This window comes from Mirounga leonina, unplaced genomic scaffold (assembly GCF_011800145.1).
Source record: "Mirounga leonina isolate KUSES-001 unplaced genomic scaffold, KU_Mleo_1.0 Mir_165, whole genome shotgun sequence".
Classification (NCBI taxonomy): Eukaryota; Metazoa; Chordata; class Mammalia; order Carnivora; family Phocidae; genus Mirounga; species Mirounga leonina.
In genome coordinates, this window is record NW_023270415.1 from 44,653,279 (window position 1) to 44,670,318 (window position 17,040).

At 39.8% G+C, this 17,040-nt stretch overlaps 1 protein-coding gene across 6 annotated transcripts in view; it reads right to left on the bottom strand.

Annotated features, from left to right (window-relative positions):
• Positions 1 to 202: 202 nt before the first annotated feature.
• The window catches only part of NIPAL2 (NIPA like domain containing 2), a 74,060-nt gene continuing 57,222 nt past the window's right edge, over positions 203 to 17,040 (bottom strand). For 5 of the 6 annotated variants that reach the window (XM_035011606.1, XM_035011600.1, XM_035011601.1 and 2 more), the window contains 5 exons: positions 10,376 to 10,511; positions 8,405 to 8,493; positions 4,475 to 4,538; positions 3,239 to 3,333; positions 203 to 1,856 (listed from right to left, as the gene is read on the bottom strand). In XM_035011606.1, the coding sequence (XP_034867497.1) occupies positions 1,744 to 1,856; positions 3,239 to 3,333; positions 4,475 to 4,538; positions 8,405 to 8,493; positions 10,376 to 10,511 (497 nt within the window). In that variant the 3' untranslated portion in view covers positions 203 to 1,743. Of the gene's footprint in view, positions 1,857 to 3,238; positions 3,334 to 4,474; positions 4,539 to 8,404; positions 8,494 to 9,670; positions 10,820 to 17,040 lie in introns of those variants that run through there. The other variant, XM_035011607.1, reaches the window with a different exon arrangement.

Sequence of the window (17,040 nt, forward strand, 5' to 3'; positions counted from 1 at the left end):
TGCACAAGTCAATGTCACTTCTCAAAACTTTTAAAAGAGGCAAATGTTGGCAACTTCTAAAGTATTGGCATCATGCTTGTGTCTGTACCAAATTCGACAATGCTCAAAACCACGTGCTGTAGCTATAAATGTAGTCCTACTTCAAGTGAAACTCTTTAGTCTAAATATTTTCAGTCTTTGAAACCGGTTTTTAAGAGTCATCAGAAATCTGTAGTTTAAGACACCAGACACATTTCTTAGCTGAGCCTTCCAGTGCCAACATATTGGACCAATTCAGTAAAACATGCCATAAATTATATGACTGTTTTATTTGAATTAGGGGATACTTTCCACAATAGCAGGAATTCTTACTGGGAGTTCAAAAGCCAGACACAAGCTCTAGGTTATTATTCATACACTGGTGATGGATTCGAATCTTGCCTTTGTGGCCAGGTTTGGCCAGGAGTATAGGTTATGACAAAGAACAAAGCTAAAAGACCCAAAGCAGTTAAGATTGCAGTCTCAATAGCTCTGAGTTATACCACCTTTACAAATGCAAGACAACTGGCTGGAACAACCTTGGAATGACATGTCAGAAGTGACCGGAAGCTTATGGAATATCACTCAGGATAGGGCTTCTTACCTGATGTTGCTTACAATGAAGGCTAGCTCTCTTCTTGTCATTTAAATATATTAGTAGATCATTAATAACACATGTGATTATGGACTCTATCTGCAAATGAATCTTAGTAGATCTGTGACTAGTCGCAGCAGAAAAGCCATTCAGGTCCAGGAGCACATAACCTTCCTCTCTAGACTCAGGTTGAGTCACCTGCTATGTCTACAGATTTAAATGGCTAAAATCCAATTCTCTACTCACAGCTCTACTCTTGCCTAGAAGAATTTATAAAGCTTGAGATAATAACTTGGGGGAGGAAATGGTGTGCTAGTGAAAATAACACTAAGAATTTAAATACAATTTTTGAGACTTGTGTCTACAGTTAAAACATGTAACAAATCCACTAGGTAAGTCATGAGAACGATACGAATACCAGCATAGGATATGAAGTTTTCAGTTTCAACTCAAGTATAATCGGATCACATAGCTGAAGAAAATGTCCATCATTCTATAGTTTTTGAAAAATTGGTCTTAATTCTTAAATTGCTTTATCTGAAAAAGTTCACCAGCCAAGGTATACACCATCACAGAATGCCACTTACAGACTCTCATTTTAAAGATACCCTTAATTTTCCAAAGGACAGTTAGAATAGGGCTCATTTTCAGAAAAAAAAAAGATGATTCACTGTTCTAACTCAGGACTGGAAAGGTGATATCCTTACGGGGGAGGCTCATAAAAGACATCGTAGGAGAATGACTGCTCTCAAACTTTTGGTCCAGGAGTGAGGTTGGGGGGTGAACACGTCTCTCTGAAACAAAGCAGCTGACGCTCGAAGTTGTGTGGGAAGGGCGGCCTGTGTGTTCTGTGGCCAAATCGTGAATGCACATTTTTGTGTGACAATCCTGCTTGGGGAGCAAGGCTCTCATTAAGTTCTAGCCGGTTCGATGTTCACGAGGGGGACGTCCAGGGTGTGGGGAACACTTCAAATTACATTTCGTGAGGACACGAGACTGTCAAAGCTTAGGAAGGCCCTGCTGTTAAAGGGCCATGGAATGCTGTCAGCACAAACTAGCTGCGGACACAAAGGGAGGTTTTTTAAAGGTGGTATCGAATAACAGGCCAGCAGCCGTTCCCTCTCGGCGGCTTAGACCTCTTTCTTCTCTCCACTTTGGCTCTTTGTTGAGTCACTTCCATCAGGCAAAGTTCCATAGGATAAGCCATTTGGATCTGGTTGTATTTTGTCCAACATTTGTTTCCCTGTGGAGATAACGATCACAAAAAATCTTTTGCGCTCTTAGAAAAGAATACGTCTTAATAATAACTTCCCCTCTCTTTAGGCCACATTTTATTCCCTTTTTTTTTTTTTTAGTGCTCTGTGGTCACCCTCTGCACAGAAGAGATCAACGTCAGGAAGAAAAGGGCCTAGAACTCCGTGTCCCTTGTGGTGACCACACACTCTCCACAGGAGACAATGGTCTCCCCGCCACACAGGGCCTCCTGGGCTGGGCATGGAAACCGGGTTGGATCGATCAAGAGATGAACATGAAGCATCCACTCATCTCCACACCTTCCCTCCCAGTGTCCTTTCTCCTTTTCCGTGTTTGCTCTAATGCACGTAACAACAAAGAAAAGCAGATTTCCATAGCAGCTTCTAAAAGCTGTTGCTGATCCTATGTATGGGGCTTTGTGAACTGAAAAATCGAGTCAAATGGTATTTTCTACCCAAGTGCCCCTAACCACACAAGTCATTCATAATGCACAACTTTGCCACGAATGCCAATCTTTGCCTTGAACGCTCTTAGTTGGTAAGAGGGCCCAAGAGGGACAGAGAACACGGAATTCCTTGGGTCATATTTTCTCAGTTGTAGGGACAAGGCTTTAATGGCTTTTGCTTCAAAGTCTGGGACCTAACAGAATGGTAGAGGAAGCTGTCAGAACATCGTTACTTTGGTCTAGAAACCTGTAGGTTGCCCCAAATGCCTAGCAAAGCTGGACATACTGGGTGGGCAGGGGAGGAGGTGAGGACACAGCCCACCATTTGCTTTGTTCTGAACATCGCTTCTGCTGTCTACATGACGACAGTGAGTTATTTCCCAGTGAGAGCGGAGGACTGCAAAGATGGTGCGTGTGAAGTGGATGGGGATGAAGAATGCAAGGGGGAGGGGGAGAAGCTCTCCCTGTTCAGGCGATGGTGAAGAACGTCCCTTTTGGCCCCACCGTGCACAGGTCACTGCAGTCTTCGCCAGGAATGATGGTCCTTGGCAGCCTAAGCTCCCGTCCTTAGAAGTTCCTTCAAAGGCTCTCCAAGCAGCAGGGGACCCCTGCTATAGCCATTCCCTACTCCTGTCCCCACCCTTTTTCAGTTTAAGGGAACCCAAAAAAAGAAATTGGCAACATCCCCCAAATCAAGAAAATGGGGCCAGTTCTCTTATATCCCTAGTGTTCTGTGCGAAACCGACATTCAAATAAATGATTAGTAACACTGACAGTTAAAATATCACCTCTGGTTTCATGGTTAAATAGACATTTTCTTGGATTATAAGAATTATGTTTTATATTAATCTTAACACCCCAAATAATACCGGCAACTACTAATTTATAAAGTTTTCCATCATAAATTAAAGAATATACTGTTTTACCAGGAATATTTCCAAAATCAATGTAAGATTGTGGCAGATGTTCCTTTTCTCGATTTCTTGTGACCAAAAGCACACCAAGGAATGACAGAAAACACCTGTAAGAACAATATTAATAAGGAACACAAGAACACTGAAACAACCCATGGTGTTAAATAACAGCTCCATAAGTCTACATGATGACATAAATTCCACTGGTTTTGTTTTTCCTGTTTCTCATGGTAAGCCTCCTAGAACTTGTCTTAATTGCTGCAGCCAATTATATTTTTCCCCAGAACCAAGACTTGGGCAGCTTCCAATAAATCTCTGCCCCAGGTTTTTACCATCTGGAGGCTAATTCCGGCTCTAAACCCTTTGGGTAGACACTAGGTCTCGTTTTCTACCCATGCATGCCCAGACCCATTATTGGCATGCAACACGAGCAAGTATATGTGTGTGTGTGTGTGTGTGTATTTCTTTAATTTTCTAAGAAATCTAATTGTCCTTGGCCATAAGAATAGTCATAGTTTCCAGATCCTAGAAGTTTAGGCTTGCCCAAGTATCTTATGAAATTGAATTTTCAAGCTAGATGGTTTTCTACGCTGAAAATAAGCTGGGCTCAAGTCTGAATAATAATGGTCATGCAGAACACCAGAGCAAGAAACAGCTAAGCATTAATGGAGGGCCAGCTGGAACCAACAGAAGATCTTAGACGTTGGTGATGTTCTGTCAAAGTTCTGCTCTCTGCTTGCAAGAACGTCAGCAATGATGCCAACTGAATTTCCAGGCAGGGTTAAAGATGGGCACCCAGACACAGGAAAGGGATACTACCAATCTGATGTTAGTAGGTCCAAAGCTAATAATCTGCCCCAGACTTAACCTTTTATTCTAGAGAATCCTAGAGGCATCTGTGCTTCCTGAGTGAGTTCTAACCTAGAAATTTCCAAGAGCGAGATAGGTCTGATTTAGCACAGAAAGGTCATGGAGTAGCTCCAACAGCTGATGGTGGATTTATCTAGACCTTGGCTGGAACCGAAAATCCCCAGGTTCAGAACCCTCAGAGAGAGACCCAAATTACCAAGTCAAAGACACAGAGTCCTGTGGAGGGTGTTATATTGAAAACTATGTTTCTTTTAAGAGCTCAGGAAACTAATGTTTCTTATATTGTCTTCCAATTTTCTGTACCTCAGATATAATGCCAAAAATCCCACATAAAAGTAATAGGATTTCACGTTCCTTACTTATGAGACATCTACTCACCCAAAAAAATATATAAATATAGTTAGAAAAGCTGCGCCAAGGAACTCCTGATAAAATATGATACCTATAACAGGAATAAAAGACAAACTTAATTTCAGGGTAAGAATATATATACTAGCTTTCAAATTATGTTCATGTATTATTTTTTTCTAAGGATAATTACCCTTAAAATGCACATTCAGTAGCTTAAGTTTAAAAATATTTGCATGCCACACTTACATTTTCAGTAATTTCAAAAAGAACATAGATTCATAGACTTTATATAATGCATTATTATTATAAAATCAACACAATTGACATAGCTTTTGGAAATAGAAATTTCTTATCCAGTCTAGGATTTGTCCCACTGGAAGAGGCAAGGAAAAAAACTCTGGTGACATTTCCCACCTACACTTTTAGGCCAGGGGTCAGCAAGCCCGACCTGAGGGTCTGGGTGGACTCTGGGGCCCGGGACACGGCATTCCCTTCAGCACAGCGCCTGGCTGCCCAGGCTGATGCTCTTGGCAATGCCTCATGCGCGCTCATGCACTGGAGGACGTGGGAACCATTCTCCCCAGCTCTGTTTCTCACTGCCAAGCCCCTCTCCCTTCTCTTCCTTCTGCTCTTCCCTTTTGGGGGAAGGAAAACTTGGATGTGTTATTTATTCTGATAAACTTGTCTTCTCTCCGTGTTGGTCTTGACGGCTTCTTCTTGGTCTAAGGTTCCAAAGCCTTCAGAAAGTTATTTTTTTTTAAAGGTATCTTTAAATTATGTATTATGTGGAACTGAATTTGTGTTTGTGTGTGTGTGTCTGTGTGTGTGGTGTTAGCCTGGCTAGTCAGCTGACAAATATTTATGGAGCCCCACGTGCCTGCCACGATGTGAGGTGCCGTGGCTACCATGATGGACAAGCCAGGGTCCTGTACCCAAGGAGCACTCTCAGAAGCCCATCTCCTCACCTAGAGAATAAACCTCGTTCAGGCAGAAGCCACGTCCAGTTCTAATAAATATTTGTCGAGTGGATAAACAATTTGAGAGCATTCTTCCATGTTATTGCATACTTCCTTGTAATCATTTTAATGTTTCCATGTTATTCTAAGCAGATGTACCATAATATTCATTTCTCTAAGGGCATTTTAAGCAGTTTTGAAATTTTTTTGCTTTAGTCAAGTAGCAATAAACTTCTTTGTACATATTTCTTTTTTTTCTCAGTATTTTAGGATTTTTCTTGTTATTGCTCCTTAAAGCAGAATTTCTTTTGTAAAGAGTAGAAACATCTTTTTAAAAATTTGTAGTAAAGGGACGCCTGGGTGGCTCAGTTGTTCAGCATCTGCCTTCAGCTCAGGTCATGATCTCAGGGTCCTGGGATCGAGTCCCGCATCGGGCTCCCTACTCAGTGGGGAGCCTGCTTCTCCCTCTCCCTCTGATCCTCCTCCCTGCTTGTGCTCTCTCTGATAAATAAATAAATAAATAAATAAATAAATAAATAAATAAATAAATAAATAAATAAAATCTTTAAAAAAATTTGTAGTAAAATACAAATAACCTAAAGTTTACCATCATAACCATGTTTAAGTTTGCAGTTGTTGTGTGAAGTATATTCACACTGTTGAGCAACTAATCACCAGACCTTTCTCACTTGGCCACACTGGAAGTCCATTCCCATTAAAGGACAGCTCCCCATTTGCCCCTTCTCCAGCCTCTGGCAATCACCACTTTGCTGCCCATTTCTGTAAGTCTGACTATGCCAGATACCTCATATAGGTGCAAACATACAGCATTGGTCTTTTTATGACTGGCTTATGTCACTCAGCATAATGTCCTCAAGGTTCATCCATGTTGTCGCATGGGTTAGAATTTCCTTCCTTTTTAAGGCTGAATAATATTACATTGTATGACATGCCACATTTTCACTTTCTACTCATCTATCAATGGACATCTGAATTGCTTCCACCTTTTGGCTATTGTGAATAATGCTATTATCACCCAGGCATACAGGTATCTCTTCGTGTCCTTGCTTTTGGTTCTTTCAGATGTGTGCCCAGAAGTGGGATTGCTGGACTATATGGCAATTCTATGTTTAATGTTTGGAGGAACTGCCATAGTGTTTTCCATAGTGGCTACTCCATTTTACACGCCCGCCAACAGTGTGTAGAACTCAAATTTTTCCACATCCTCAGCAATACTTGTTAATTTTGTTGTTGTTGCTGTTTTGTTTTGTTTTTGCTAGTAGCCATCCTAATGGGTATAAGGTGGTATCTCCTCATGGTTTTGACTTAAATTTCCCTAAGGATTAGTGATGTTGAGCATCTTCTCATGTGCTTATTGGTCATTTGTACATCTTCTCTGAGAAGTGCCTATTCAAGGCCTTTGCCCAGCTTTAGACTGGGTTATTTTTGTTGTTGTTGTTGAGCTGTAGGATCAGAGACTAGAAACATTTTTCAGGCTCTCGATAAAGATTATGAAACTGAGCCCTAGGAGGGCGGTCCATGCCACCCAACTCCACGAGAGCTCCTCCGGCCTCAGTTATTGCAACAAAAAGAACTAAACAGAAACCTTACTAGTTTCTAGGCAAAATATGGTATTGCGTTTTAATCTTAAGCTAGACTTTTTGATGGGGGCAAAAAGGGAAAGTTAGTCAAGAAGCTTCACCTCCATTCCACACTTCAGCAACAGCAAATGAATGATCGCTCCCAGAAAGCTCCAGCCTCCCTGACTCATCAATTACTTGGTGTGTTGAGTATTGAGATTCCAGCCCTGTTGGTCCTCCTACAAAATGTTCTTTTCAAGGGAACTACCTTTTTTTTTATACATCTTTACAACATTAATATTAACTATTAGGACGTATGTCATGCCTGCAACTCTTTTTGGCCCTATTAATTTTTTTTTTCTAGTAATTCTAGGGCACACAAATGTGCAGTCTTTTCTTACTTTCTTTTGTCAACAAGCATAAAATGCTAAAAAAAATCAGATGTCTTGGTATATGATCTTTCTCTTTAAAAGTAAGGTTCAATTTTGGGAAATAAAAAAAATGCATCGATTACTCTTAAAAACTGCCCACTAGCAGTCACATTGTTTGCCATGAAATAAGAAAGATGTGCCAATTAGGAAACATAATCCTTAATTGCTTCCAAAATGCATAAATTTTGCTTTGGGAAATGAACTTCCAATATGAGAAGGTAGTAAATATATACAATAAGCCAGTAAACTAGGCCACACCAGTACTAAACTTAGGAGTGAGATACTGGAATCTACTGTATTTTGATTTGGATCAAGTTTCAAATTTGTGCTTTTTTAAGAACACTTTTGTGTCTCATATATATATAATTGTCAGTAAATACCAAAGAACTATAAGAGCAGAAAAATAGAGGTCAGAGCAGCAAGGATAGTTGTTTCTATTCTCGTCTGCTTGGCCTTCCCTGGAACACTGGGTTCAGTTTCGGATTCAATTTTGGATCCCTCTGTCTGATCAAGGCAGTGAGGGACAGGGAGGGAAGAGTTCATGGAAATAGGGATGTTTGGTCCAGAGAGACGATACAAGAGGACCCTTCAGCTGCTTTGATTATCAGAAGGGCTGGCAAGGAGAAGACTCCAGAAAGCAGAACTAAGATGAGAGTCTTGAATTCACAGGGAGGCTAGTTTCAAGGCCAGTATAAGGAAACACTTTCTAATCCTTTGAGCTCTCCAAATAATTAGAGTGATCCAAAACAGGACTGCGCTATCTCTGGAGACAGAGAGCCCTGGGGAGCCTTCACACAAAGCAGAATAACCCATCCTAGGGGACGTTATGGAGGAAATTCAGTCCTGGGCGGAGGTGAGGACAATATGACGTGGGCTACACAGTTCCTTATAAACTAGAGATTCCTTGGTCGTCTCATTTACTCTGACAGAAACTTGATTTATGCCTGGTGTGGGGGTAGAATCACCTGAGGACAGAAAGCCAAAGCTTACCTGCAATAACGGCACTGGTCGTAAAGAAAACATGGTTGACCGGCACCACCATCGTCGTAGCATAGAGTTTCGTGGCTTGATTCAGGAACCTAGAGCAGGAGGCACTTACTGAAGCCCTGGCTTTAAGAGACGCTCAGCAATAAGTTAACAATAACATCAAGAAATGCATGTCCTTAAGCTACAAACTACAAAGGGAGAGGAAGTGCAGTAAAAGGGCATTTTCAATCAGCAGTCATTGCTTATATGCATCTGATGTATGAGATCAGATGTCAGGTTTTATGGTCTGTTTAAACCAACAACAGTAACAATGAAAAGCAATTAATCATATTCTGAGGCCACAGAAGTTTGAGTTGGAAGCGATTCAAGCTGCTGGACCAGTATCACACTGGAGCTGATTCATTAGGATAGACCCTAGAATCTGTTAAATAGCATATCTGGGGAATAGTATAGCTATCCATTGACATGCCACGTGCCAAGAAAGAAGATGGAGAAGCGAAGGAATGTTTAGCGTTTGGAAAACAATGCTCAGGACGCCAGCTGCAGAGCACATGTGGGAGCTCAGCGTCTCACTCTGGCCACCAGCGTGGTTCCAGCCCCGCCAAAGACGATGCACTGCCCTGTCACTGACACCAGCTGGACAATTAAAAAAAAAATGCTTAGGTCCTATTCTAGCACAAGTGAAAAAAAAGGTTCTGTGGGTAGAGCCCAGGTGTGCCCATGTGCACACACGTACGTACGTATACGTGTGCGTCTGTGTACATATATGTACGTATCTGTGAACAAACACATATCCTCAGGCGGTTTCACTGGGTGGCCAGTCCTACGGTTCTAGTGCGTTCACCGTAGCTCCAGGGTGGCAGAGGCAGGGACTAGAACAAGGGGGATGGGAAAATGCAGGGTACCTTCAGTTCTACCTGCCACTGAAATCCACAGAGCGGAGTTGAAAGGTAACAATGCTCGTCTTGAAACTCCAAAAGATATTCTAGCAGTGCTGATGAACTCAGAAGAAGAAAGGGAGATGAAACAAAGTAGAGAGAGCCAAGCCTGAGAAACACACTCATTCTCATAAGGAAATGACAAGTGAAACAGTGACCAAGCATTGGGGTTCTCCAGTCATTGTCCACATTCCATTTGCAACAGGGCCCATGTCCGACCCGCAGCTATTAGACTTGACTGCCAGCGCCTGCGGAGGGGAGCGCTCTCTTCCTGAGTGTAGGCTCTGATTTCCCAGCTGACACTGGGATGGTGCTTTTGCACAGCATTTTGGGATAAACAGAAAACTTCCTGGCTGACTAAAGACAGCCTCGCAGGCAAAGGCATAATCACGATGTGAAATGGAGGGGAAGTGACTGGAGCAGATGGAGGTGGGGGAAGAGAAAAACAGAAATTTAAAATGTTCCATGTCACCACCATTAGGCCCCCAGAGAAACATAAAACAATCATTCCGCCATCCCAGGGGTACAAAGAAAATTCTGGCCAATGACGCAAAGTTCTGGGGAAAGGATTTCCCTCCCGGCCAAACGTCTGGTTTTGTCCATCCCTGGGCAATTAATGAGCATGAGCTAAGGATGAAGGTGAAAGGTTCATGTATTTCCTATATTTAGAATGAAATCCTGGATGTGGACCTGCCCCTTTGATTTATTGCTAATGACAACCTGCGTACGATGGATATTAATTACAAGCAGAAGAGCATCAGGAAAGTATCAAAGTGCACTTAGCTAGATTACGGCCATACTTTAGAACTCACAAGACATGAAGGCAATGCTCAGTAAAAAAAAAAAAAAAAAAAACAACTTATTATTGGACACGAAGGATAAAGCGAGGCATGCTGGCTGAGGATAAGCTGTAGACCCTTCACCCTTAGAAATCAGTTGCACCTCATTTTAATTATCAACAGATGCCAATAAAGATTAATGCTCAGAGAAGCACAGGAATGTTGAAAGATGAGTGAGTATGCAGAAGCTAACTTACTTGACTTGGAAAACACAAGATGCGATCATGATGATAAACATGATATAGAAGATGGGATAAGTTAGTTGCATTTTATCTGTCACAGAAAAAGTGATCATGCCTGAGACTGCTTTTACCGAGATAACAGTCAGCGAGGCTGAAAAAGAAAACAAGAAACACAAATAAAATACATTGTTGAGATACAATCACAAACAAATATCTCCAGTTTGCACAGTGGCGCCGTCGATAACCCCCGTTATGCTTTCGGAATGCAGGCTCGCATGAGATGGCGGTAGGACGGGGTGCCAGACAACCAGTAGTTCTCTCGCCCGAAGCCGCGCTGGACTCTGAATTTGCTTAAATCAGCTAAAGATCTGCTGTGCGACAGGGTGCTTTTTATCTTTGTGGCAAGATGCTTATTTTCCAGCCCTAACTGTTGAAAGGATGCCTCAGAGTCTATAATTACTAGGAGATGGGAGAGCAGAAAACAATGTAGGGGGAGAGAAGAAAAGTCAGACAGTCCATGTGACACGAAGGGGAAAATAACTATTAAACTATACTGAAAAAAATTTAAAGCCAAACAGATGAGCAAACCGGAGTGTGGAAGGCAGCTCACTCTGTGAGTTTACTAAGAGTTGTACTGAGTCTCTGTATGAGCTTTTTTGTTCATAAATGTCTAGAAGTTTCATGAAAAATATATATATATATTTTTTTTACAAAGACAGTAATAGGAAGCAGGACCACAGCTGAGTATGCATTTCTAAGAGTCAACCATAAATCTAAGGTTTCCATAAGCAATGTCTATTCTCTATATGCTAAAGAGGAACATATCCATAGGAGAACAAATTTTTCATAGGTCCCAAATAGCAATGAAGTGACTTGATAAGGTTATAACATGAAAGCAATGAAGCATTTTCTAGAAGCACCATGTCTCTGTAGGAAGAAAATCATGTTTTCTTTCTGTTTTTGTTCATTTAATGTTGCATATAATTCCATAACTTAGCTGAAACCTACAGAAAGTGAAAAAATAATTTTTACATGAAATCAAATAACTATAATCAAAGGCAATGTGAAGGAGAAACATTATCTTTGGTGCTGTTGGTCATAATATATGTGGGCTTTATCCCTTTTAGCTTTTGAATATTTTAGCTTTCATATATTTTATATGTATATATAAAATCAGTTTAAAATAGCAGCTGGTGGGGGCGCCTGGGTGGCTCAGATGGTTGGGCGTCTGCCTTCGGCTCGGGTCGTGATTCCGGGGTCCTGGGATCGAGTCCTGCATCGGGCTCCCTGCTCCGTGGGAGGCCTGCTTCTCCCTCTGCCTCTTTTTCTCTCTCTATCTCTCATGAATAAATAATTAAAATCTTTAAAAAAAAAATAGCAGCTGATGGCTAACCAGGGAAAGCCTCCCATAATCTCCTTTCCAAAAACTGAAAATATACTTTAATTTGAAGAGTACCACGGCACACTTCCAAATTAGACATTTTCTTTCCATTAAGAGTCATAATTAACGGAGAACAGGTGATAAATTCTAAAAACAAACCCCAAATCTGAACAAAGAGGTCCTTACAACCAGGCTTCTCTTCATCTCAAAATGTCTTTTGACCTCATCATTTTACATGTTTTCTACAGATTATGACAATAGTCATACCTTAGCTAACCTAGGAATTTTAAATATCTGCAATGATGTGTGTCACTTGATGGTTTAAGTTTGTAAGGTTAGCTCTTAAGGGACCTTGGTTTCCTCCTCAAAATTTTGCTTGCAATTAGAGCACAATGTGGTTATGGTCTTGTGGTCCGAACAGCCAGGTTTCCCAAAGGGATCATTAATGGGAAGGAGTTGAACACACTGTTCCATTAGCCTCACAACCTTCGGATTGCAAAGGCCCTTCAAGGTCATCTAATGCAACTACCATCTGATGTTAAATTATACTTAAACGCAAAACAAAAGCAAAAGTAGACTTTTTTATTAAACAGCTAAACCAACTATTGGCTTGCTATAGTTAATCACTGTATTTTCAAAGCATGTACAATCATCAACTGATTAATCACTCTATTGTAACTCCGCAAGTTACTTCTAGGCTGGTGACAAGTATTTCCATTTTATTTTTGGGTGGGCGTGTGGTTAATGAAGACAGGTGAAAATACAAAATTTAACGCAGTATCATTCTAATATATATATATATAAATATATTTATGTATCTTCTCTTTTTATATACAGAAAAAAAGTCTAGGAAAAATGCTAGAAGAAACTACATCAAGATGCTATCAGTGGTTATCTCTAGGCACTGGGATTATGAATAATCTTTAAACTCATTTTTTTTAAGCTATAAAAGTTTACATGTTCCTTTAAGAAAATTGGGAAAAATGCAGAAAAGCCTGGAAAGAAAAATGAAAATCACCTGTAATCTCAACACTCATCCCCAAATCATTTTTAACTGGGAATATTTCTTTGTAGCTATTTTTCTGTCTCTAAGTATGAATATATTGTAACATATGAATCATACAGTATATACTATTTAGGAACCTATTTTCAATTGCCATTAAGTATTTTCTATGCCATTAAATATTCTTCTAAAGCATGATTTTCATCAGCTGGGGAATATGCCTTTGCATCAGTGTATACTTTATCTTGGCAATTCCCTATTTTTGCATACTTAGGTTGCATCTTTTTTTTTTTTTTTTTGGTATTAAAAATGAGGCTGTGATGAATATTCCTGAACACAAATCTTTGCAACTCTGCCAATTGCCCTAGGAAAATCACCTAAAGGGGACTTTGTTAACAGCTGCTGTTCTTCTGAAATACACTGGCAAGCCGCCTTCTATAGAGTACCAGTCACACTCCCATAATACTGTACAGCAGTGCTCAGTTACATGGGTTTTTATATTTTTCTTGATGAATCTCTTTTCTTAATTCTCAACAGTAGACATTAGAGCAAACCATTTTTACCGGACATAGCTGACCTGTGTTTGAAATCTGGCCTTCTCAGTTCCCTCCTACTTCATCAATTGCTCCTTCCAGAGACTTTCCCAAATTGCCATCAATGTCTCCTTATTAGAGCCATCAATATTTCATTTATTAATTTGGCTTCTCTAATCTGAGCATGCAGAGCAGAGAGAAGGACCTCCTAGCTTTCCAGCTTCCTGATCAGCTGAGCATTCTGCTGGGAGTCTTAAGACTCCTTTAAGAAAGAAGACTGCAAGGGCGCCTGGATGGCTCAGTCATTAAGTGTCTGCCTTCAGCTCAGGTCATGATCTCAGGGTCCTGGGATCGAGCCCCGTATTGGGCTCCCTGCTTGGCAGGAGGCCTGCTTCTCCCTTTCCCACTCCCCCTGCTTGTGTTCCCTCTTTCACTGTGTATCTCTGTCAAATAAATAAATAAAATCTTAAAAAAAAAAAAAAAAGAAAAAGAAAGAAGATTGCAGGCACAAGCATGGGGCACTACCCACCAGAAGCCAGATCTCTTTCTTCCCAACTTTACTTTGTTTTCTTTTTTAGTTCATTTTTTAATCTGTCACACAAACAATATTATGTTAATAAAGTAAAAGAAAAATCCACCTGCCTACTGCCTCTCATTCATTTCCAGTGTATGCCTCATGTGTGCTTTTTTTTTTAAATTTTACTTTATTTTATTATGTTATGTTAGTCACCACACAATACATCATTAGTTTTTGATGTAGTGTTCCATGATTCCTTATTTTCGTATAACACCCAGTGCTCCATGCAGAACGTGCCCTCCTTAATACCCATGCGTGCTTTTAATCACCGCGAAGGCAGGTATAATATTGTGTGCTACTCTTTCATTTAACCTGACACTATACATATTTTTCAAAGCTGCTACATGATTTTCACAATCATTTTTTTCTTGTAAAAGTCATTACTGATCATTGTAAAATGCCCAGCCAGCACAGGTAAGTATAAAGTGAAGAGTGGGTATCTTTTTCCATTTTTTTTACTGTAGTGAGAACACTTCTGGTTTTCACCAATGGGTGTGCTCCAGCTTTGGGGTTAAGAGAAATATGTTCTTGGGGCGCCTGGGTGGCTCAGTCGTTAAGCGTCTGCCTTCGGCTCAGGTCATGATCCCAGTGTCCTGGGATTGAGCCCCGCATCGGGGTCCCTGCTCCGCAGGAAGCCTGCTTCTCCCTCTCCCACTCCCCCTGCTTGTGTTCCCTCTCTCACTGTGTCTCTCTGTCAAATAAATAAAATCTTAAAAAAAGAGAGAGAGAAATACGTTCTTCCAATGTCATAGAGACAGAGAATAGAATGGTGGTTGTCAGGGGCTGGGGATAGGGGCAGATGGGGTGATGTAGGTGAAAGGGTCCAAATGTTTAGTTTAAGAAGAGCTAAGTTCTGAGGATCTAAGACACAGCATGGTGACTACAGTTAATAACGCGGTACCGTGTACTCCAAGGTTGCTGAGAGATCCTAAGCTTTCTCACTGCACACACACAAAACAGTGAACTACATTAACCATACGAGGTGATAAATATGTTCATTATATCTTGAGCTCGGTAATCACTCTACAATGTATATGCATATCAAATTATCGTGTTGTGTACTTTAGATATATACGCTATATGTGTTAATTATTTCCCAATAGTGAAAATTATTAAAAAGAGAGAAATATGTTGTTAACACACAGATATTTCTATTCCGATTGCATTTCAAATTCTTTATTAGGAATGGATATTAAACTTTAACATGTCTTTTCAGCATCGATTTACATGATATTTCCCTTCTGAGTCATTAACATGATGAACTATGTTAATGGATTTCTTAAAGAACCAGCCTTTCATTCCCATAATTAATTTAGTTAATTCAAAATGTATACTTTGCACTCACTGTCCTCAGTTCTAGGTAATTATATACCGTGTCACTAGAACAGACATGACTGCGTCCTCGTAGAACTAATCGGGTGGGGGAGATGAGTTCATACCAGAATATAAGTATATGAGTAAACTATGCAAGTACAAATTATTATAAGTGTTACAAAGAAAAAAGAACCAGTTTCATTAAGACCACTTGGTCTTAAATGAAGAATGATTTTTTTTTTTCTGGATTCTACCTACCTCTTTTTATTAGAGACTTTTACAGTAATATTCAGTAGTGAAATTAGTTCATGGTATTCTTTATGTGTGGTGTTTGGGATCAGTATTTATACTGATTATGTTAAAAAAAAAAGGCGAAAGCTTTCTTCTTATGTCCTCAAATAGTTTGAACAACATCAGAATAATCTGTTTCTTAAAGATTTAAAGGCATTAGTGTCTAGGTTGAAAGTAAAAGTATATAGTCCTGGTTCTTTTCAGGATGTAGCTTCTATTTCCTCCATAGTTATTTTCCTTTATTTAACCAAGTTTTCATATTTGTTTTCAATTTTATTTCTAATTTTGGGTATTTGAGATTTTTTTTTTTTTTTTTTTTTGTCTTATGGAGGATCTATTGTAATGTCTTTAAGCATAGAGTCTTGGGTTTATTTATCAATCCATTGCTTTTCTATTCTCTATTTCATTAATTTTTACCTTTATTAATTGCTCCTTTCTGCTCACCTCAGCTTTATTTCAGTGTTTTTCTTCCCTAACTTTTTGAGTGGAATGCTTGACTTACATTTAAAGTAATGAATTTCCTTCTGAATACAGCATTAGTCATCAACTATAGGTTTAATAGTAAGTGTTTTCATAATAATTTAAAAAATATATGCTGTAATGAAATCTTGGTTTCCACTTGGGCCCAGCTCCAGTTTAAGAGTAGTGTTAACATTTCCAGATGTTACGGTTTTACTCGTTTCTATTTTTGTTATTATTTTCTGTTTTTCTTTCACTGTGATCTGAGAATGTGGTCTGTACTATTTCAACTTCCTGGACTTTATCAAGGATTTCTTTGTGGCCAATTACACGATTAACTTCTGTAAATGTCACACAGGCACTTGAAAGCAGGTGTATGGTCTGCTTTCAGGATTTAGAGTTCAACATTAGATCAAAATTAAGGACTCATTCCTCTATCCTTACATATCTTTCTGTCTACCTACCTTCCATGAACTAAGAGAAGTTTCTACTCCTCTCACATTTCTGTTAATGTAGTTTTCAAAAGAGCTGCTGTCCGAGTCTCCTGAGGCCTCCTGGCCTTGGTGTCTCCCCCTCCCACCCCCCAGGCCCACCCTGCTGAGCAGCTAAATACTAATGTGGGGCTTCCAGGAGCCTCGGTTGCATCTAATGCTTCCATCTTGATTTTAACTTAGATAGTAATAGTATGGCCTTCTGCTTTCTTTTACTTTCAAACAGAGTTACTTTGTTTTAGATGACATTTATTTACGTATGAAGCCAAAGTATTTCACAACCAGCAAGGGCCAGTTAGAAAGGGCACTATGTCTACAACTCTCATAGATCTGAACCAGAGAACACTGGCTGAATCCAATTTCAGGATCTTTCAAAATCAGGCTGGGAATTTTTCTGAAGTCCAATTTGGGAATCTTTCTTTATTACCAGGTAAATTTACCCCATTTACATTTACGATCATAACTGATGTGTATGATCTTAATACTGTTATCTTACTTTCCTATTTAAAATTTCCTTTGTTTTCAATATTTTCCTATATACTTCACATTTTGTCTCTCGGTTGTTTGCTTTTGTTCTCCCTATCTGGTAATTCGGAAAGGAACAAATATAAAGTTCTTTTTCTGTTCTTTT